Source organism: Histomonas meleagridis (assembly GCF_020186115.1).
Source record: "Histomonas meleagridis strain 2922-C6/04-10x chromosome Unknown contig_23, whole genome shotgun sequence".
Taxonomy (NCBI): Eukaryota; Parabasalia; order Tritrichomonadida; family Dientamoebidae; genus Histomonas; species Histomonas meleagridis.
Genome location: NW_027150820.1, coordinates 754,252 through 777,621, shown reverse-complemented (window position 1 = coordinate 777,621; position 23,370 = coordinate 754,252). Strand labels below are relative to the sequence as shown.

General features: G+C 28.5%; 5 protein-coding genes across 5 annotated transcripts; all 5 read right to left on the bottom strand.

The window, feature by feature from the left end:
• Positions 1-546: 546 nt before the first annotated feature.
• Positions 547-2,568, bottom strand: GO595_003838 (DUF5057 domain-containing protein; the record flags this gene model as incomplete). Its single annotated transcript, XM_067916903.1, has 1 exon — positions 547-2,568. One exon carries the CDS (start codon positions 2,566-2,568, stop codon positions 547-549), a length of 2,022 nt encoding a protein of 673 aa, XP_067776125.1.
• Positions 2,569-13,371: 10,803 nt separating this feature from the next.
• GO595_003837 (bacterial Ig-like domain protein) lies at positions 13,372-14,091 on the bottom strand (the record flags this gene model as incomplete). The annotated part of the gene is made up of 1 exon (XM_067916902.1): positions 13,372-14,091. One exon carries the CDS (start codon positions 14,089-14,091, stop codon positions 13,372-13,374), a length of 720 nt encoding a protein of 239 aa, XP_067776124.1.
• A 586-nt stretch (positions 14,092-14,677) lies between these two features.
• On the bottom strand, positions 14,678-16,840 carry GO595_003836 (Sec23/Sec24 trunk domain containing protein; the record flags this gene model as incomplete). Its single annotated transcript, XM_067916901.1, has 1 exon — positions 14,678-16,840. The coding sequence occupies one exon, from the start codon at positions 16,838-16,840 to the stop codon at positions 14,678-14,680; it is 2,163 nt and encodes a 720-aa protein (XP_067776123.1).
• A 506-nt stretch (positions 16,841-17,346) lies between these two features.
• GO595_003835 (TBC1 domain family member 5) lies at positions 17,347-19,056 on the bottom strand (the record flags this gene model as incomplete). Its single annotated transcript, XM_067916899.1, has 1 exon — positions 17,347-19,056. One exon carries the CDS (start codon positions 19,054-19,056, stop codon positions 17,347-17,349), a length of 1,710 nt encoding a protein of 569 aa, XP_067776122.1.
• A 1,174-nt stretch (positions 19,057-20,230) lies between these two features.
• On the bottom strand, positions 20,231-22,081 carry GO595_003834 (luminal-binding protein 5; the record flags this gene model as incomplete). The annotated part of the gene is made up of 1 exon (XM_067916898.1): positions 20,231-22,081. The coding sequence occupies one exon, from the start codon at positions 22,079-22,081 to the stop codon at positions 20,231-20,233; it is 1,851 nt and encodes a 616-aa protein (XP_067776121.1).
• Between the last annotated feature and the right edge of the window lie 1,289 nt (positions 22,082-23,370).

The window sequence follows — 23,370 nt, the reverse complement described above, 5'->3', positions numbered from 1 at the left end:
GTCGTAAAAATCGCGAATTGGAAAGACATCAGGGTAGTTTTCAATGTTAAAGCTTTCATAATATTTTATATGATTTCTGGTTAATTTTTATGTTTTTTTATATTTCTTATTTAGTTTAAAACAATTGGAAAAAAAATCAAAACTTTGTATTGTAACTTTGAGTATCTATTAAATATTTTTCATGTTAGTTAATGAATTTTATACATTTTCACATTATTTATGCAAAGTAATTTTCGAAAATGTGATTCTTTCCTTCTGTATTGAATTACTTCAAACAATCTTTTCATTTAAATTCATTATATGATAAGGATTATTTTCAAATAATTTTTACATTATACACGCGATGTTTGAAATATTTCTCATATTAAAAAAATTGATTTGGTTTTTAATATTTCCAGAAAAAGATATTTTTCTGTCTTTCAAATATCGTTTATTTGTTAAAACTTTCTGTTCTATCATTAAAAATATTTTTGCCAATGAATTCATTATGTTTAATCCATTCATATTTTCCAAATACATTTACGTGTGTTTTGTATTATTATGTCATTAAATATCGTCAATATTTTTCAATTTCATTTCTCCATAATCAAATGCTTGACTCGCTTCTGATGGTGCTTTCTGATGTTTAACAACAAAAATAATAATACCAACAATTATTAATATGATGGCAACAGATCCACATGAAATACCAACAAGTTCTCCTTGACTAAAATATTGACTTTTCGTATTAGTATCTTCCGTTCGTGAAAGAATAAGATAAAAATCGGAATAAAATGAATAATATGTTGAATATGTAATAACATATTGTTCATAATAAACAAAGATTGTATTAATATAAATGAATGTCGAATCTGACATAGAAAATGTATACGTATTCATATATTTACTTTGAATTGTAATTGTTTGTGTAATAAAATATGAATAACTAATGACGAATGTATGTGAAAGAGTTGCATCAAATGGAACTGATGAAGTAAATGAATTTGAACTAGAAAATGTGTTTGAATCAGTAAATGTATTTGATTTAGTAAATGTGTTACTTTGTGAATATGTATTTGAATTGGTAAATGTATTCGATTTAGTAAATGTATTTGTTGATATTTCCATGAAGAAATGGGATGTATCACTCAGTTTCCCAAAATTATCATACGATGCAACATGAATGTAAACACTTTCATTTAAAATATCTGTAATAATTCTTTTCGTTATTTTTGCATTATTTAAATTTTCTAAGGTTAAAATTGTTGAATCATTGTTATCAATGATATAATAATATCCTGTTGCAAAAGATGTTAAATTAAAAAGAATTTCTTCTGATTCATATATAGTTCCATTCGTAGAATTTCCAATAACTTTATAAAAAATTGTTTCAGTTTCATTATTTGTGCTTAATTCAACAGTTCTGTATCCACATGTAGTAATGTTTGGTGATTTTAATGTTGGCGTTTCAATCGAATTATCATATAAATATTGATGTGACGTCTTTTGATATAAATAATAAATAGTATTCGTAAGAAGTTGTCGTTCATATAATGTCGCATTTGCAAGTGTATGACCTGTTTGAATCATTGCTGTGTTTTTATATGTTGTCAAATAATAATGCGGATTCCCATATCTTGGTTCTGTGTATCCACTTAAATTCCATGCATAATTTTCTGCTTCTGTAAAATTAGTATAATTATATAAGTCAGCTTGAGTATTACGACCCATTTCTGCCCATACATCTCCAAATGCTGCATCCGAACATGTGTGCGTTTCAAAGCATGTTAGATTACCATCTGGAATTGAATATGGATAATTTGTTAATAACCCACGTTTCGTAACACGAAATTCATCACTATAATGCATCCATCCTGTTGAAAATGTACCATTTGAAAATATTTCAGATGTAAGATTAGGTAGCGATTGATCTGTTCCAAGTAATATTCCAAATTTTGATGCAATTTGTCCATATCCATGCTCATTTCCAAAAACATATCCAACAACACCATGACCAAACAGAACTCCATAACCAAGATCAATATATTCTGAAACGCGTTGAACAGTTTCATTTTTAGGGAACCATGTACCCATGTCGCCATTTGAATCCATGAAACCAATTACGATCACATCGTACTTCTTCATTTCGTCTAAACTCATCTTATCAAAATCACCTTTAGAAACAGGTGTAACAAGAATAATTTGTTCTCCTGAGTTATGGTTCGTACCCAAAGCAGTGAAGTTATATGATATATTATTGTAAGTATAATTGCCTCCTTCCATCCAAACCTTCAACACAGCAGTTAGTGGCAGATACATAGATGAACCATTTGTAATATTAAATGTTGTATAATATTGATCCTCAAGAACAACAGGATATACATTAAGAACATTGACATTTTTTGTTGTCGCAAAATCAAATGCGCTAAGTGGTCGCCAATCAGATAAGATACTTTTAGAGTAAGCAGTATAAGATATATTTTGATCACCATAAACCCCAGTCCAATTCAACAAAGTATGTTTTTCTTCAATGCTTATTTGTAAGTTAATTTTATTCGCATTGATAAGACATAGTAATAATGGAAACATGATGTTCAGGAATGAAATTAAAAATTCAGCGAACACACAAAAAACGTTAAAAACGCAATGCGGCATTTTTTTTACTTGGTTTTTGAATAAGTGAGATCACATATTCAATAGTTATACAATTTTTGTGGAAAAAATTGAGATTATCAAAATTCTGCCTCTATAAATTCTTTCACCTTTTTTTTTATTCTTTGCTGTTGGATCTGGGGCAGCAGCATCTTAACCAACAACTGTGAGTTCGAATGATTTTGTGAATCATTGCAAATGTTTAGAATTTCTTGCTGGGAATCAGCTAAAAAAAATAAAGCAAAACAATTAACTATGGATCAACCGCAGACCAAACCTTCAAATCCTCTCAATCGATTTTTGAAGGGTAAATTTAGAACGATAGAGAATGATTTCACTTTTTAAAAGAAATCATTATCCTATCAATTTGATTTTCAATAAAAATATAAATGACATATATTTTAAATGAAAATATAAAATGAAAAACGGTTTGGCAAAATACAGTCCGATTAAAAAAGTGATGCCCGCCACAACAATTTATTGAATACTTTATGAATGTGTAAACCATAATTTGATCAATAGGTTTCAAAAGAAAAACTGTATTACGTCATTTGGGTTATATCTGGATTCATATTTTTTTAATGCTACCATATGCACTGTTTTAAATGTTTATAAGTAATTCCAAATGTTTATATGAAATATCAAATTTTTCAAAAATTCTTTAAATAAATCAAAGTAATATCTCTAATATTAATATCAATTCCTTCTCCTTCAAGAAGTAATCTAACTATTCCTGTATAATCGTTTTCAGATGCTTCAATGAGTGCTGTTCTAAATCATATCAATATTTCCGAATATTATTTGAAAATACCAAATGATTAAAATTAATACAAAATGAAATAAATATCTTTAGTATTGATATCATAATATTTTTGTTCCATAAGTAATTTAACTATTTATGCATGACCACTTAAGAAAGCTCAAAGTGCTGTTTATAATATTTTAGAAAAAATTACTAAAATATTTTCTGAATCAAACAAATTGATATTTTTAGCATTTTTATCGATTCCTTTTTGTATAAAAAGAACTTTTGCAACTGCATAATGAACTTGTCGTATTGAGGCAGGCAAGCAAGCAATGTTGAAAATTAAATTGGCCAATTTGAATAACCACATTGAAAATTGACCGATTTCAATAACCGTAAATTGGGAAGTGCCATCATATTAATAAGGTTAACCAGGTCAATTTCAATTTATCGAACCGTAAATTGACCTAAATTGAAAAAAGTGACGGAACACAAACATGAAATTGGCCAATTCCCAATTCACGGTTATTAAAATTGGCCAATTGTCAATTTAAGGTTAATTAAATTAATCAATTTTCAATTTTATTTTGGCACTTTTTTCAACATTGGTCAATTTTCAACAACCGTAAATTGAAATTGGCCAACATTGCCCAAGCCTGCAATGAGGTGCTGTTTCATTAATTTCATATAAATTACAAATTACAAATAATATTACACAGTAAATATTCATGAAAAACATTTTTTACTATTTATATATTATTACATAATGAAGAAGTATTGAATATAACAATTTTATCAGATAAAAAAATGACAAATTATGAGTACTTTAAGAAGCATCCGACTTATAATATTAGAATTATGATACGGAATTTAATATATTTTTTTTATTGATCAAAATTTCTTCACATTATGTGAACTATTATAAATACAATCTATGATTTTATATTTCAAAATAATATTTAGAAATTATATGAATTATTTAAAACACCATTTATCTTAGCATGTGAAGATGGTTTTACTGAAGTAGTTAAATTATTACTTCAACATAAAGGTTTTGATATTAATCAAAAAATTCTCTGTTTGTTATGTTTGATGTTAATTCATTTTGTTTCAATTTTGAAAATCATATTTGAAAATTATTTAAGTTATTTGGCACAGCACTTATTTTAGCATCTAAGAATGGTCATACAGAAGTTGTTAAATTACTTCTTAAACAACCAGGAATTGATTGGAGTTATAGTGATGTTTTTTTTTTTATATTATAATTAATATGTTTTAATATTATCAAATTCCAATATAATAATTTGTGATTCAACATAATTTTTGGAAGTGCAATTACATGGGCAACTATGAATGGTTATATAGAAATAGTTAAATTACTTCTTGAAAGAAAAGGAATTGATGTTAATGCTAAAAATATTTATTTGTTTTATTTTGCGTTTATTATAATAATTTCAATTTTCAAAAAAATATTTGGAAATTATTTAAAGTATTTATGACAGCCATTGATTATGCAAGAGTTAAGTCAAGAGCAATCCTTAAATTAATTGTTGAACATAATCAAATTGTTAATCATGGAAATGAAAAAGATATTTATTTGTTATACTTAAAATTTGTTTTTGTTATTTGATATTTTAAATTAAGTTTTGGAATTTGTTCATATCATTTAAAACAAAACTTATGATCGCATCTGAAGTTGGTAACGTTGAAATGGTTAAAAAACTTATTGTATATAAAGAAATAAACATTAATTTGAAAGATATTTATTTGTTTTACTTAAAAATTGTTTTAATAATTTAATATTTCAAATTCATATTTGGAAATTATTTAATATTTTTAAAACAGCACTAATTCATGCTGCTAAAAATGGTAAAGGTTTAATAGTTAAATTACTTCTTGAAAGAAAAGAAATTGATGTTAATATTAAAGATATTTAAGAAATTCATTCAAAATAGATTTTAACCATTTGATGTTTCTCAATAAAATTTGGAAATTATTCAAAAAATTTCAAACAGCAATAAAATATGCGTTTCAAAATGGACATTTTGATATATTTAACTTACTTATTACATATAAAGGGAATAATTTTAATATTAATGGGAAAGTTTTTAAGTTTTGATTATAATTTATTTTAATAATTTGATATTTCATAATAAAATTTGGAAATTATTTCATGTATTTGAAACACTACTTATTAATTCAGTTAAAAATAATAAAATTAGAGAAGTTAAATTTCTTCTTGAACAAAAAGGAATTGATATTAATGCAAAAGATATTTGAAAATTTGATTTAAAATTATTTTTAATAATTTGATGTTTCATAATAAAATTTGGAAATAATTCAAATTATTTAAAACAGCACTAATGTATGCAGCTGAAAATGGTTTTATCCAAATCTTAGAGTTATTACTTGAACAAGAAAAAATTGATATTAATGCAAAAGATATTTAAAAACTTAATTTAAAATTTATATTTACAATTTGATATTTCATAATAAAATTTGGAATTTCTTCAAATAATTTGAAACATCATTAATTAAAGCATCTAAAAATGGTTAAATCGAAACAGTTAAATCACTTATTGAACAAGAAAGAATAAATCTTAATTCTAAAGATGTGAAATTTGTTTTATTTAAAACTTCATTTAATATTTTGATATTTCTAAATGAAACATGGTAATTATTGAAAATATTTAATACAGCACTTATATGGGCATCTAGAAATGGTAAAATAGATATAGTTCAATTATTTATTGAACAAGAAGGTATTGATGAAAATGTTAAAAATATTTTTTATTTTGTTTTATTAATGTTTCGATAAAATATTTGGAAATTATTTAAAATATTTTTTACTGTAATTAAATATGCTTCTGATATTGACGAAATAGATAATGGTGAATTACTTCTTGAACAAGAAGGTATTGACATTAATGCTAAAAATATTTTTTTGTATTATTTAAATTTTGTTTTATTCGTTTAATAATTTAAAATAATTTCTGGAGTTAATTAAAATAATTTGAAACAGCTCTAATGGTTGCATGTAGAAATAATCAGATAGAAATAATGAAATTACTTCTTAAACAAGAAGAAATTGATATTAATATTAAAAACATTTATATGTTTTATTTAAAATTTATTTTTATAATATGATATTTCAAAATAATATTTGGTATTAATATTAATAATTTGAAACAGCTTTTATGATAGCATCTTCGAAAGGATATGATGAAATAGTTCAACTATTTATGTAAGAAGTAATTTTATAAAAATAATCTCCTAAGAAAATTGATAAAAGCTATATGTAATAACAATTTTTTTTTATGTTTTAGCATGCCATGAAATTCAATGTTGTGCATTCTATAGGTGTAGAAACCTCTATATCACTTATCTCAAAATTATTTTTACAAACATAAAATCGATTTACCGTAATGCCATTGTTCATATCTTTCCATTGATCTAGTGAAAAATTATTTTTTTTGTTAAGGTAAATTTACTTATTTGTTCATTTGATCTGTGTCATCAGAGAAGTCAGATGAGACAAAGGCATTAATTAATTTCTGGAATATTTCTTTCCAGACATAATAGGGGTACCCCTATTCAATTAACCGTTAATGAAAACTTGTTAATTGTCAATTGGCTTGAAATCATAACTTTCGGGAATTACTATTTAAGTCAAAGCTTATGGCTGATAAATGGTAAGTTTATATATATATTATGATTATTTACAAGGACTGCAATTACAATTCAACAAATGAAAACAGTCGTATCTATATTAAAAATATGATCTTTTATTTGTTTGCTAAAAACTATTTATAGGTGCCTACTTTAGTTTCAAATTTTCAAATAGGAAAAAAAATCATTTTACTATTTTTACTAATGTCTCATTTATTCTAAAATTATATTTGAACATTAAATTTCTCATCATTAAAATCAACTGCAAATGGGTCTTCTTCGATATTTTTATTTGACATTCCGCCTATAAATGTATTTGTACTTTCATTCTTTTCTTCGTCATTATCATTCTCATAAATTATGTCATTACTTATTTGTTTATTATTTCGAATACGAATTATTATTACAATGAGAACGATAATTACAATTACTATTATAATGGAAACGCATACAGAAATAATTATTATATTTTTATTCACATTATCAGATTGTAATTGTTCGTTTGTATATATAATAGTGAAGAAATTGGAGTAATAACTATAAATCATTGTGTATATAACTATTGTGTAATCATAAAAGATAAATTCCGTTTCAATATAAACATTTGATGAATTAACAATACAAATCGAATATGAATTTTTTTGCGTAACATAAAATGATAATGTTTGTGTAATTGATAGTGAATATACTAAGGAAACTGTTAAAGACAAAGTTATATTATGTAGAAATGAATTTGTTATTGTATTTAACTGAGAAAATTTAATTGATTTAGTAAATGTATTTGAATTAGTAAATGTGTTACTTTGTGAATATGTATTTGATTTAGTAAATGTGTTACTTTGTGAATATGTATTTGAATTGGTAAATGTTTCTGTAGATATTTCCATATAAAAATGTGATGTATCACTCAGTTTCCCAAAATTATCATACGATGCAACATGAATGTAAACATTGTCATTAGGAATATCAGTTATAAATCCATTCGTTTCATTTGCTTCATTTAAATTTTCATATGTAATAACTGTTGAATCGTTTTCATCAATAATATAATAATATCTTGTCGCAAATGATGTAACATTAAATTTTGTTTCTTCTGATTCATATATTGTACCATTCGTAGAATTTCCAATAACTTTATAAAAAATTGTTTCTGTTTTATTATTACATTGTATTTCAATACTTCGATATCCACATGTAGTAATGTTTGGTGATTTTAATGTTGGCGTTTCAATCGAATTATCATATAAATATTGATGTGACGTCTTTTGATATAAATAATAAATAGTATTCGTAAGAAGTTGTCGTTCATATAATGTCGCACTCGCAAATGTATGACCTGTTTGAATCATTGCTGTGTTTTTATATGTTGTCAAATAATAATGCGGATTCCCATATCTTGGTTCTGTGTATCCACTTAAATTCCATGCATAATTTTCTGCTTCTGTAAAATTAGAATAATTATATATGTCAGCTTGAGTATTACGACCCATTTCTGCCCATACATCTCCAAATGCTGCATTTGAACATGTGTGCGTTTCAAAGCATGTTAGATTACCATCTGGAATTGAATATGGATAATTTGTTAATAACCCACGTTTCGTAACACGAAATTCATCACTAAAATGCATCCATCCTGTTGAAAATGTACCATTTGAAAATATTTCAGATGTAAGATTAGGTAGCGATTGATCTGTTCCAAGTAATATTCCAAATTTTGATGCAATTTGTCCATATCCATGCTCATTTCCAAAAACAAATCCAACAACATCATGACCAAACAGAACTCCATAACCAAGATCAATATATTCTGAAACGCGTTGAACAGTTTCATCTTCAGGGAACCATGTACCCATGTCGCCATTTGAATCCATGAAACCAATTACGATCACATCATACTTCTTCATTTCGTCTAAACTCATCTTATCAAAATCACCTTTAGAAACAGGTGTAACATGAATAATTTGTTCTCCTGAGTTATGGTTCGTACCCAAAGCAGTGAAGTTATATGATATATTATTGTAAGTATAATTGCCTCCTTCCATCCAAACCTTCAATACAGCAGATAGTGGCAGATACATAGATGAACCATTTGTAATATTAAATGTTGTATAATATTGATCCTCAAGAACAACAGGATATACATTAAGAACATTGACATTTTTTGTTGTCGCAAAATCGAATGCACTAAGTGGTCGCCAATCAGATATAATGCTTTTAGAGTAAGCAGTATAAGATATATTTTGATCACCATAAACCCCAGTCCAATTCAACAAAGTATGGTTTTCTTCAATGCTTACTAGTAAGTTAATTTTATTTGCATTGATGAGACATAGTAATAATGGAAACATGATAATGTACAATCAAATTGAAAATGCCCTGGACAAAAAAACGCCAAGTACACAATGATGCGGCATTTTTTTTTTTTTTCGACTTGATTTTTGAATGAGTAAATCAAATGTTCAAAACATGTTTTTGTGGGAAAAATTGAATTGTTTCATGAGGCAACGTGAAGTGAATTAACGTTCTCCGATTTTAAAATGAAATTATCTTCCTAAAGGATGTGTTATTCGAGTTTATATATAGAAAATATACTCACAAAATGGATTGTATTGAAGAGACAGAATAGTGTTTTGATAAAATGATTTCTTATGAAAAATCGAAATTATAATGAAATACATATTTTTTCTCAATTATTTTGTAAAATTTTTCCAAATTACATTATGAATATGTATGAATATAATATTGTTATTATTATATTGAAATTAAATTTCAATAAATTGTCTATATAATTCATTGAGTAAAAAATAATTTTTTTATGATTGTATCTCTATTAAATGAGGTATATAAAGATTTCTTTCTGTACGATTTTTCTTTTATTTAATAACATATGCATTTATTAAAAATTTCAAGATGCTTTTTTGGGCTACAGAATTTAATACAAAAGTTTAAATTAAATGAATATATAGAACTAATAATATTCAATATTAATTTATATATATATATATATATATATTTAGTTTTTATTCTGTTTTTAAGTTATACAAGATTTTCAATATACACATCGACCAAAGCAAAAATTCAATAATATGTTATTGCAATTTTTTATAGTTTGTTTGTTCTATAAATAGGATGATTATAGAAACAATTTATTCCGCCACGAGTGAGCAATACTCACAAAAAAGAATCACAAGATTAAACAGAAAATAAAAATATTTTAAACATTTTTTCAACAATACTTGTATATACTGGTTTAGATGTGGTTAATTGGGATGTCCAGTCTTTGCTTAGATGACCGTTTGTGTATTGTATCGTACACTAATTTAAATGAAAAGTGACTAAATTCAGAGGAAATTTTTTAAAAATTATTATATCTTAATAAGAATTTGTCTACTGTCCTTATATGTTAAAATTTGATATGTATTAAATACATTACAAATAATTTTAAAATCAAAAAGCTATCTATGAGGGGGAGGGTGGTTGACAGTATCTTAGGAATCTACTCCTATTGTAAAAAATACATACGTTATAGAGTATACAATTTTCTGAAATAATCTGGTGAAGTGAGAAAAAAACATTAATATTTCTAATTTTTATCTAAATGCATTAAATAATTTTAAATGATGAGTAATTTCCGCACAACTTCAGACGAATGCCTATTCGATCATATATTCGAATTGAAAATCAAAAATATAGAATATCAAAAAAATTAGCGTTTATTTTTTCATTATTCAAATTTTTTCATTAATTCGAAAATTTTTATTTAAAAATATTTGAATTTTTTTCATATATTTATATTTACATAACAAAACAAGGCATATATTCATTGATATCATTTTGAGAAAATTTTATCGATAATTTCCTAGTAAAATTTAACATACAATTTTTAGTGTGAGATCTGAAGTGGAGTTCTTTTAAACCCAATATATTTTTGCGATAAAATATAATTATCAAATAATAATTGATATAATTTTATAGTACTCGATTCGAATGTGTGCGGAAATGTGTTTATATTATTTAGTTTTTGATAGTTACGTTGTTCTATCATCATTATTACATAAATCGATTTTAGAGATTTTCACCTCGAATTTATTTTTCGAAATTTAATTATTGATATCTATATTCATGATGCCATATATACTTGCTTCATAGTAATACGTTATCGTGGAAGTTATTATTGTGAATCATGAGATATTAATATTCTAAAATTTTACTAGTTTATTTCGAAAAATTAAAAACTTTACGAATGTGATGTAATTAATTAATTAATAATGTATTTTTCATTTTCTAATTTCATTGAATATCTATAAGTGATTGCAATGGCAAAACAAAATCTATATTCGAAATACTCAACAATGTATCTTGCAAATATATATAAAAGTCATCAAACATGGAGCTTTGGAACAGCATATTTAGATCAACTAATTGGAAAATGTGTCTGATTCCATTAAAGCAATTTTCGTCGTTGATGTAATCATTTGATATTATAATATCAAAAAAGTTGAATGGTGAATACATCACCAACAATGATAAAAAAGTTGGATTCAATTCGGCATTAAAGTGTATACAAAATTGTACCTCGAACACCTTATTTCAGTAAAAATTTAATTCAAAATATCACAACGAGTTCGAATTTTCAATCTTTATTAAATCTTGCAAGATTTTTTACTACTCATCTTCGTCAATATATGACCAAATTATAATTGAAAATTTTAATTCAAAATATTCCATGTTAATGTAGTTTATTATTTATTGATTTGATGTCTCGTCATCGTATTGCATCAAAAATACACAAGATTAATAAAGAATTTAATCGTGATAATAAAAATTTATAATTATTTTAATTTTATATTTATGATAGGCCTCAAATAATTAACGAATTTGTTATCCGAATATTTACTTAATTATATTATAAAAAAACATATTGTACAAAAAGACTGCGATCTATTTAAACAAGTTTTATTATTATTTTATAAATATCTTCAATGTTTATCGAAATATGAACAAAAGATTTTTTTATCATTTTTCGGTTTGATTCAAAAAGTGAAATCTGATCGAAAGTGGAGTATATCCTTAGAAATCACCTCATCTTGTGTTTAAAATTTTTTATATTATAAACATTTTAAAGCTAATATTAACACTTATGAAAAATTGATCAGACGGAGATCTCAGCAGTCGAAATTGTCTAAAAATGTATAAACTCAATACCCGAGATTTTTTTATATATTATGAAGCCCAACGAAAAAATATTGAGGAATTTAGAGTTGAAGCATCTCTGTGTTTTGTATTATTATGTCATTAAATATCATCAATATTTTTCAATTTCATTTCTCCATAATCAAATGCTTGACTCGCTTCTGATGGTGCTTTCCGATGTTTAACAACAAAAATAATAATACCAGCAATTATTAATATGATGGCAACAGATCCACATGAAATACCAACAAGTTCTCCTTGACTAAAATATTGACTTTTCGTATTAGTATCTTCCGTTCGTGAAAGAATAAGATAAAAATCGGAATAAAATGAATAATATGTTGAATATGTAATAACATGTTGTTCATAATAAACAAAGATTGTATTAATATAAATGAATGTCGAATCTAACATAGAAAATGTATACGTATTCATATATTTACTTTGAATTGTAATTGTTTGTGTAATAAAATATGAATAACTAATGACGAATGTATGTGAAAGAGTTGCATCAAATGGAACTGATGAAGTAAATGAATTTGAACTAGAAAATGTGCTTGAATCAGTAAATGTATTTGATTTAGTAAATGTGTTACTTTGTGAATATGTATTTGATTTAGTAAATGTATTCGAGAATGTATTTGTAGACATTACCATATAAAAATGTGATGTATCACTCAGTTTCCCAAAATTATCATACGATGCAACATGAATGTAAACATTGTCATTAGGAATATCAGTTATAAATCCATTCGTTTCATTTGCTTCATTTAAATTTTCATATGTAATTACTGTTGAATCGTTTTCATCAATAATATAATAATATCTTGTCGCAAATGATGTAACATTAAATTTTGTTTCTTCTGATTCATATATTGTACCATTCGTAGAATTTCCAATAACTTTATAAAAAATTGTTTCTGTTTTATTATTACATTGTATTTCAATACTTCGATATCCACATGTAGTAATGTTTGGTGATTTTAATGTTGGCGTTTCAATCGAATTATCATATAAATATTGATGTGACGTCTTTTGATATAAATAATAAATAGTATTCGTAAGAAGTTGTCGTTCATATAATGTCGCACTCGCAAATGTATGACCTGTTTGAATCATTGCTGTGTTTTTTTTTATGTTGTCAAATAATAATGCGGATTCCCATATCTTGGTTCTGTGTATCCACTTAAATTCCATGCATAATTTTCTGCTTCTGTAAAATTAGAATAATTATATATGTCAGCTTGAGTATTACGACCCATTTCTGCCCATACATCTCCAAATGCTGCATTTGAACATGTGTGCGTTTCAAAGCATGTTAGATTACCATCTGGAATTGAATATGGATAATTTGTTAATAATCCACGTTTCGTAACACGAAATTCATCACTATAATGCATCCATCCTGTTGAAAATGTACCATTTGAACAGTCATCAGCCTTAAAATAAGTTGTATTATATTCTTCCGTTCCAAGTAATATTCCAAATTTTGATGCAACTTGTCCATATCCTTTTTCATTTCCAAAAACATATCCAACAACATCATGTCCAAACAGAACTCCATAACCAAGATCAATATATTCTGAAACGCGTTGAACAGTTTCATCTTCAGGGAACCATGTACCAAAGTCGCCATTTGCATCCATGAATCCAATTACGATCACATCGTACTTCTTCATTTCGTCTAAACTCATGTTATCAAAATCACCTTTAGAAACAGGTGTAACATGAATAATTTGTTCTCCTGAGGTGTGATTTGTACCCAAAGCAGTGAAGTTATATGATATGTTTTCATAAGTATAATAACCTCCTTCCATCCAAATCTTCAATACAGCAGTTAGTGGCAGATACATAGATGAACCGTTTATAAAATTAATTGTTGTATAATAGTGATCCCCATTAACATCAGGATATACATTAAGAACACTGATATTTTTTGTTGTCTTAAAATCGAATGCGCTAAGTGGCATCCAGTCAGATATATTACTTTTAGAGTAAGCAGTATAAGATATATCTTGATCAACAGAAAACTCAGTCCAATTCAACAAAGTATGGTTTTCTTCGAAGTTTACTCGTAAGTTAATTTCATTCGCATTGGTAAAACAGAATAAAATCGATAACATTATATATTTGCAAACCCCGCTAATCCCCATGGAAAAGACGTTAATTTCAAAACCAAAGCTTTTGAATGCGTTGAATGCACGATATCGTTTTTGAACCCATCTGTTTACAATTTCAATCAAAAATGTATGTTCAACGTTCTCAAAAACCCAAAGTTACGATCGTCATTTTTATTACCGATAAATTCAATAATCGTTGAACGTTTTCCACACAAAAGCGAATCACACACAACACAGTGCCGTTGCTGATTATCCTTAAAGAAACGCATGCCACGGCGCGCTGCAATCGAAATGATATCATTTAATTTTGTTTATTTATTCAAATTGCCTGAAACTCCTTCATCCACTGCTGCAGGGGTGCCCCGCACGCCGCCGAGTCGTCCACCAGTATTTCACCGAATATTGCCTCCTTCGGGTTTCCTTGCGGTATCACCTCTACTGGGAGGTACCTTCCGCTTAGTTCCCAGCACTCGGTGAGCAGCTGCTGCAGCTGTTGGTTTTCCTTTGTCTCCAATTTCGGTAATTGCTCAGCCACTTTATCGAACGAGCTTACTCCGAACGCGTTTTGAAGGTACTCAGGTGTGACTTCGCTACTTAACCAGATGTATATCTTATCGACAGTGTGAACAAGGAAACAATGCCCGGCTGCAAATGATTGCCCTGTTAATGGAAGAACCATTATTTGTTCGGCATCTGTTACAAACATACGCGGATATAAATATATGATTAAGTCAGTTAGGTCAATGGAACGTAATCGAATGAGTTCGGACATTCGGCCATCAACCCCTAATGGATGTTGCGCTGGTCGAATAGTAGAACAACATAATAATGAATGAAGTAAATGATATGCAGATGACACTTGAATACGATTGAAGAAAATTTGGCTCATATTCTTCCTGAGGGTAACTGAAGCTTCGGAAGGACCCGTTGACAACACCGCTGTAGCAGCTTTGCGTGAGATAAAAGTGACAAGAGCTGCTTCATCAATACAACTTCCAATGGTTTGTGGAGAATTGGATAACGGTGATGTAAAGGTAAAGATACGGATCATACGACGACAATTAGAATCAGTAAAGATGAATGATAATTGAAATATTGCATTTGATACATTTCCTTCGACTTCAATGCCATAAGCAATAGAGTTCTCACGTGCTATGACAGGGAAAGATACAAGGTCTTGACTAATAATACAATTAGTGAAAGGTCGAGAAATCTTAATTCCGGTTGAACATCGAAGCCTTACACTACTATCCCAACAGTAACTATCCATTAATGTGCCATAGATATCTGAGTGCATCTTGGCGAGTTGTGCTTCATCTAATACCCCATAATGGTGACATTCACCGCATGTCAAACCGGAAGGAACCGCAACCGTCGATAAATCTTTGAATTCGTTTCCAGCGGTGAAAATGTGCACCGATACGCAGGCGCGGTTAAGCGCAAATGCAACTTCACGATAGAACTTGCCGCTGCCGTCTGGTGGCAACTTGAGTAATGAGAGCTCATCGTTAGCTTGACGTGACTTAAGCTTTGCATGGCCATAAACAGGAAGTCCTGTAAAGCTAGCAAGAACAATACCACCTGTTCCTTGCATGATCTTAGAAATTACGAGATATGCAGATCCAAGACAATGTCCTGGAATATTGATATCTGGAACTTTTGAAATAAGGGAATCAAGAATAGCTTCAAGAGATTCGCGACATTTGGCTTTTGTTTGGAATAAATTTGGTAATACAATTTGATTAGCTTCATCTGGATCAGCTATTATAATTTCGGATTGGGATTTGAGATCGTAGACAGAAACTGTGTTTGCCATTGTCATTAATCCAAGTCTATAATGATCGGGAATATCTGGTAATGAAGCTTTGATTGAGTTAAGCATCTGAGTTGTAAGACCTGTTGCATAAGTGTTGTAAGACATATCAACTAAGAAGAGAAATACTGGACCTGAGTTGATATGTATGTATGGCTTTGGAGCAATGTATTGGTAAACTGAAGCTGAAAACTCAGGCCTTGCTGCAAATGGTACCATCGAATATGACTTGGAGATTATTGGGTTAGCCTTTCCACAAATTGCACATATCCATTCTCTTCCATTTGGAGATACTTTGCATTGAGGACAAAGATAAGCTAAACATGTAGTGCAGCGGGTTACATTTTCTTGAGTCGAATCAATTTCTTGAACACCATCAACAAGAGCTGGAGAAATGATTAATCCGAGTGGAACTTTAGCTTGAGCAGCAACTTCTTTACTTGACGGGAAAATCGGTGTTACTGTTCTAAAGTAAGGAAGGAATGGAGAAGTTCCTTGTGGTAAGTTTGGTGTTAAAAGATTTGGGTTTGCCCATGGGAAAGTAATTTGAGCTCTATTTTCAACAGCATTTGGTACTACGTTTGTACTTGGGAGAGTTGTGTTTGTTACTGGTGGTGGTGGTTGTTGGTTTGTCTCCATCTCTGGATTTTTGTATCTGCGCGGCCTCATTTGGCAATATGCAGCTGTCGGTTAACGATAGGCGGCATCTGACCAAAGTTCAATTGGCCAAAATGCAAAAAACAGTTAAACAAATCATAAAAAGGCCAATATTATTATTTTAAGTTTAAGGTTGGATATATTTAAATTTATATTTTTAATATTTTAATATTAATATTAACAAATTTAATTTTTTGTTTATTCATATTTTACATATTTTTCTAATGTACTTTAATTTAGAGTCATTTATCGCATAAAAAAAAATAATTTCTAAATCAAAATAAGAATTTTGTTATTGTTTTTCAACAGTTAACTGTTAATATCGTAGTTTACATCAGGTTTTTGTGTGCAAATAAAGCAAACAAAAGTGATATACTCTATTAAAAAGTTCCATCGTCTTTCACATTTTCATTATCGTTAACCAAATTCTTTAAATAATTTAGACAGTTAACGAAAACTTTTTTGTTTTTGTCTCAACAAAACGACATAAAAAAGTAGTGTTACTATATATGTTATTTTTATGCAAAAAGTTCATCAGGTTTCTTTGCCTGAGTTAACTTTGCTTTCTTTGTTTTATTATTTCCCTTTTTCTTTTTCTTTATATTTTCCTCTTCGAACAACAAACCCTTTGGCTCTTTCCGACCTATTAATGGCGTTTCTTTTATAGGTTTAACATCTTTGCCGAATAAATCGCCGCCAGGAACATTTACATTTTGTACCTTTGGTGTTGGTACATCGTCATCAAACAAATGAACGACGTTTTTCTTCTTTGCGTTTATACTTTTATTATTTTTTTCGTTTTCGTTTTCTTTTGTGCTGTTATTATTATCATCGTCAACAATTTCGAACAACAAATTTTTAGCTTCGTTATTATTAACAATTGTCGAAGTTGAAGACGACGCTTTGACCATTTCCAATTTCGAATTATTTTCTTTTTCGTTATTATTTTTATGTGATATTGCTTCTTCCATTAAATTTTCTTTCACTTGATACTCCACCGAAATTGGTCTAAACAATTCGACAGCTTGTTCAAGTGGTAACATTTCTTCAATAGGTAAAATGCCTAACAACACATCTCTTGTTCTTCTAATGTCCATTACGTAAGGCATAGCTTCTTCATATCCCAATTTAATACAAATTTCGTTTAATTTCCCTGAAAGTTCATTTAATCTTTCGGAAACTATAGTTATAATATCAACGGATTCATTTTTCTTTTCTTTCGATGTAATAATTTTCGCAGCTTCAACAACAAAACGTGCTGGATGTGGTAAATCGGGATAATGGAACAAAAATTGTAATATTTGTGTTGAATCGGAATTTAATAGTTTGTTTTGCGCATTTAATAACATTGCAACACATGTATATGATATTATATTTAAGTTCGGTAAATATGCAAAGATAATATCCCACATTGATTTAATACTTTCGAAATCAAAAACTCGTAAAAATAATAATCGTAACCATTGTAACATATATGATGATGGTAATATACCAGATTGCTGTAACACACGAGATAACTCTGGACATTGTTCCCGTAATAATTTGTTTTGAATGTCATTTGCCAAATTTGAACAAAAACTGCCATCCTTTGATGTCTCGCTCGCTTGATACAAGGGCTCAATGGATTCGGCTAATGCGGCAAATGTAAAGTATGCATCGGGGACGACAGATGCTGAATTAAAGATAAATGATATAACATCATTGTCTTCAGCTATCATTTCCGAATGAAATACATACAAGATATAGGCTGCAAGTTCATGAAGACCTTGTGGATAACCATAATTGGGATGTGTGCGACAAAATAGAAATAGAATATCTTCAATTAATGAAAGAATGGCTTCGTTTTGGAAAAACTCCATATCTTGAAAGGCACGAGAGGTGTCGAGACGTATTTGTCGACGTAGTTCTTGGTCTTTAAAGAATTGGTCCCAACGAGAATCTTGTTTGGCTAAAAGTGGATCAATGGAATCATCATCTGGAGCATCTTTGATATACTCTTGTTTCAATTTAAAAAACTCATCACGTTTTTCTTTGAGAATACGTACCCAATCATCTGATTTGATGGCTTTGTTGGGCGCTTGTGGTGCTATGACAAGGAAAAATTTCCATATAGCAGAATGAATTGTGGTTTCTTCAGCTGCACCTTTAAGAAGTTGTGGGGTTATGTAAAGAGCAGACCCTGTGCAGTTGGGAAAGAGTTGGAGAAAATCGTTTCTCTTGGAAATCATTTACAATTAACCGATTTCAATTATTATATGGTCGCATGATGTGGAAATTTGTATGGTTTATATGTTCTATGTGTGGTTAAGGATCATTTGTCCAAATTAATAAATACTAAAAGTTGAGTTTTCTGAATGTGTTGTAAATGTGGATTTTTAAAGATATGAGAAAACATAGATATATTGAAATTCTAAATAACAATTTTTTTTAAATAAAATTTCTTCTTTAATTCTTTTCTAATATCTTAAAATAATTAAAATAAGTGAGATAATATTTCACTAATGTTCTAGTTTTGTTAAAGCATTTCAGCTTCTTAAATGTTGATATCTTTATTAACTGGAAATCTATATTTTCATGAAAATAGAAATCTTAGCTTTAAATAAAATTAAAACAGGATTTACATAAAAATAATAAAATTTAATATATTTTCTATTGTTTTTTATTAAAAATAAAATTATAATCGAACACCAAACTTTTCATATATGAAATCGTTTGCAAATTGATCTTCTTCAATATTTTTGGCAGAAAACCGTGTTTCAAATGTGTTAATTGTTTCCTTATTTTGTTCTGAATCATTTGTTTATTCTACACTGTAATCATCAAAATAACAATTAAAAATATAATTATTATGTTTTGTTGTTACTTGAATTTGTTCTATTTTTATTATAACTTTGATAAAATGAATAAAAACAATTGTGTATGTATAATATATTAGCAAAATTTTGGATATATGTATTTCCTGGTCCAATATTTTAAATTTTAAATTTTTAAATTAATTAATTAAACTGTTTGAATATGTTAAATTTATTATAGAATGCAATATCTCAAAGTGTATGCATTAATTAATGTTATGACCAAAACTATAGCAATACTTTCACTGAATATGTTTTTGAATTAATAAATGTGTTACTTTGTGAAAAGAAATTTGACATCTGAAAATATTTGATTATGTAAATGTTATTGTTTCTGGAATGCATTCTTTAATTGTTGTTCCTTTGGCCACAGTGAAATGTTGAAGGCTCCATAACAGGTGATATTTCAGTTCTTTAATCATTTAATATTCATTGCTTAAAAATATATTGAAAAGAATTTTTGATAAATAAGATGAATAACAACGAAATGATTTTATTCCTAGTTTTATCCTGATAAAGAATTGACTGACATAATAAATTTATTAAAACTCTATAGTTCGTTTCCAGCAATTTGTTTCACACGGAACATCATTGCCAATTCGCTTCTCAATTCTTCGCATTTCTTTTTATATATCTCAGGTGCTTCCATTGGGTTTTCCTCTATCCACTTTTGTCTTTCCTTTAATTTCTTCTTCATTTCCTTATAATTTTCTTTTTCTTTCTCTTTTTCATTTTTTATATTTCTCAATGCATCCAAAATTTCCCCTTCGTATTCTATTCTTGCCTTAACTCTTTTAACATCTTTTTCGTCTTCTTCTTTAAACAAATTTGCGCTTTCAATTGCGTCTTCGATTTCCATTTGCGACAACGTAAATTCCAATGTATCAATTTGTATCGACTCCGAGTTCATTGTCGACAATTCTTTCGCTGTAACTGTTAATATAGCGTTTGCATCGATTTCGAAAATGACTTCGATTTGTAATGTTCCTCTTGGAGCTCTTGGCAACTTATGCAACTCAAAAACGCCAAGTACTCGATTATCGCGAGTAAATTTTCGTTCACCTTCGAATATTTCTATTCGTGCACCAGCAGAGTCATCATTAAAAGTAGTAAACAATTTACTTCGTTTTACTGGAATTCGAGTGTTACGTCGAATGATTGGCGACATTAACCCGCCAACTGTCTCAACGCCAAGTGTTAATGGATATACATCGATAATGACTAAGTCCGTTGACATATTATCGATTATCGACGCTTGGATAGCTGCGCCGTATGCAACAGCTTCATCAGGATTAATGCTAAGACATAATTCCTTACCATCGAAATGATTGGAAACAATTTCACGAATCGTTGGAATACGTGTGCTCCCTCCAATCATTACGATGTCATTTATTTCGTTTTTAGTGATTTCTCCATCTTGAAGTACTTTATCAATGATTTCTAATGTTTTATTATAGAGATCAATATTATGAGAATCAAATTGTTCTCTCGTAAATACTTCCTTTAAATCAATATCATCAATAAATAAAGGAATATTAATTATAGTTTCGTTCTTTGTTGATAATTCAATTTTCGCTTTTTCACACGATTTCTTTAATCTAGAAATAGACACTTTATCATGTGAAACATCGCGATTCGTTTGTGAATAAAAGCGTTGAAGCATCTCATGAACACAGCGGTCATCAAAGTCTTCCCCACCAAGACGTGTGTCACCACCTGTTGCAATGACTTCAAAATAGCCATTTTCCATAGCAAGAAGTGAAACATCAAATGTACCGCCGCCGAGATCGTAGACAATGACATATTTATCGCCTTTTTGTGCAAGGCCATAAGCTAATGCTGCGGCTGTGGGTTCACTGATAATGCGACGAACTTTAAGGCCTGATATTTCGCCTGCAATGAGTGTGGCTTTTCGTTGTTCTTCATTAAAATATGCGGGAACAGTGATTACAGCATCAGTAATTGGTTCTTTGAGATATTTTTCACATTGGAGTTTCAGCTTGGTGAGAATAAGAGCTGAAATTTCTTCTGGGCTAACAATTAGATCATCATCATCTGATTGGAAAATTTTAATAAATGGACGATCATCAATATCAACAATATGGTATGGAACTCGTTTGAGTTCTTGTTGAACAGATTCATCGGAAAAGCGACGACCAATTATTCGTTTGACTGCAAAAATTGTTTCTTCTGGAATAATTGTTTTAAGTTTAAGAGCACTGTCACCAACTACACGATCTCCTTTGTAATATGAAACAACTGAAGGAATTGTATTTTGATCTGATTCATCTGGTATGATTTCAACATTATTATTTCTATAAACAGCAGCAACAGAAAATGTAGTTCCTAAGTCAATTCCAATTATGTGTAATGAAATTAATTGGAAAAAAAGAAAAAACATATTCTTAACGTTCGTTTTTGATGAATTCTTGCATCTGAAAAATCATTAATAGATCAACTCCTATTCCTATTTTTTTATAAAAAAAATGTATATTTTTAATCATGAAATGGATATGAACAAAATATTTATTCATTTCTTTCGAATCTGTTGAATTTGATCATACAATACTTCAAGAGCTTCACAATCAAGCTCATTAAGCAGAATGTAAATCGCATTTAGTATGTTTTTTTGAGATGCATTTGATGATGTACTAGAAATTGAGGGTTTTGATGAAACTGGTTTTCGTGGATCTTTGATAAGCTCCCCTAATTTCTTCCTGCGAAATAGTTCCTGTGCTTCACTTCGCTCCTTTTCTGTAATATCCTCTTCATCCAATTTTGTAAGATGAGGTAGGATGGCAATAGCAAATGGTCTATAATTTTCTTGTTCTGTTATTGGATTATTTGATAGCCAAAGTACTTGGAGAAACTCCAGATCTTTCAAATAATATAAATCTGAAAGTGATGAAATCGAATTTTTTCTCAAAAACAACTCTCTCAACCTTTTACAGTATGAAAATGGTTCAAGAGTATTAATTTTGTTGACAGATAATGCAATTGATTGAACATTTGGAAGTTTTTTAACAATTGAAACATCTTTTAGAGACATACCCCACAGGTTCAAGTTATGAATATCTGAAAGACTAGAAGCTTTTGTGCTTTTTGCTAATATCATTTCTTCTGTTAGTGTCGTCATTCCTAATTTTTATTTGATGTTTTTTAAGGGTACGTTATATAGCGGGGTGTCCTTTGTTGTAAAGTATACAAATTAACTGTTTTGATCAATTGACAATGTGCGTTTGTAAAATAAATAACCATGAAAGAACTAAATTAAATTTAATCTCTTCTAATTTAATTGAAAATAAGGAAACATTTTATTTCAAAAAAAATATCTGTTATATGAAATTAATCATTTTTTTCTTTATGTATCTTTAAATTTTAGAAACAACCTTAATCCCTATTGTACTTCGGGGATACTTGTTTTATTCATTATACCATACATTATGTTATTATCATGATAGTGATTTGCACTTTGCTAATTTTAATGGAACAAATAGCAAAGTATAAAAATAAATTCATGTTAATGTCTTGTGTGATTTGATTTTTTTCATTTGAAAATACGGCTCTGATGTAAAACGCCCTCCATTTTGCGGTTTTTGAATGATAGGAAATTTGAGGAAAAATAGAAATGCCACATTAGGGCACTCCATCCACCATCCTGTCGGCCGGTTTCGATCGTTATCCATTGAA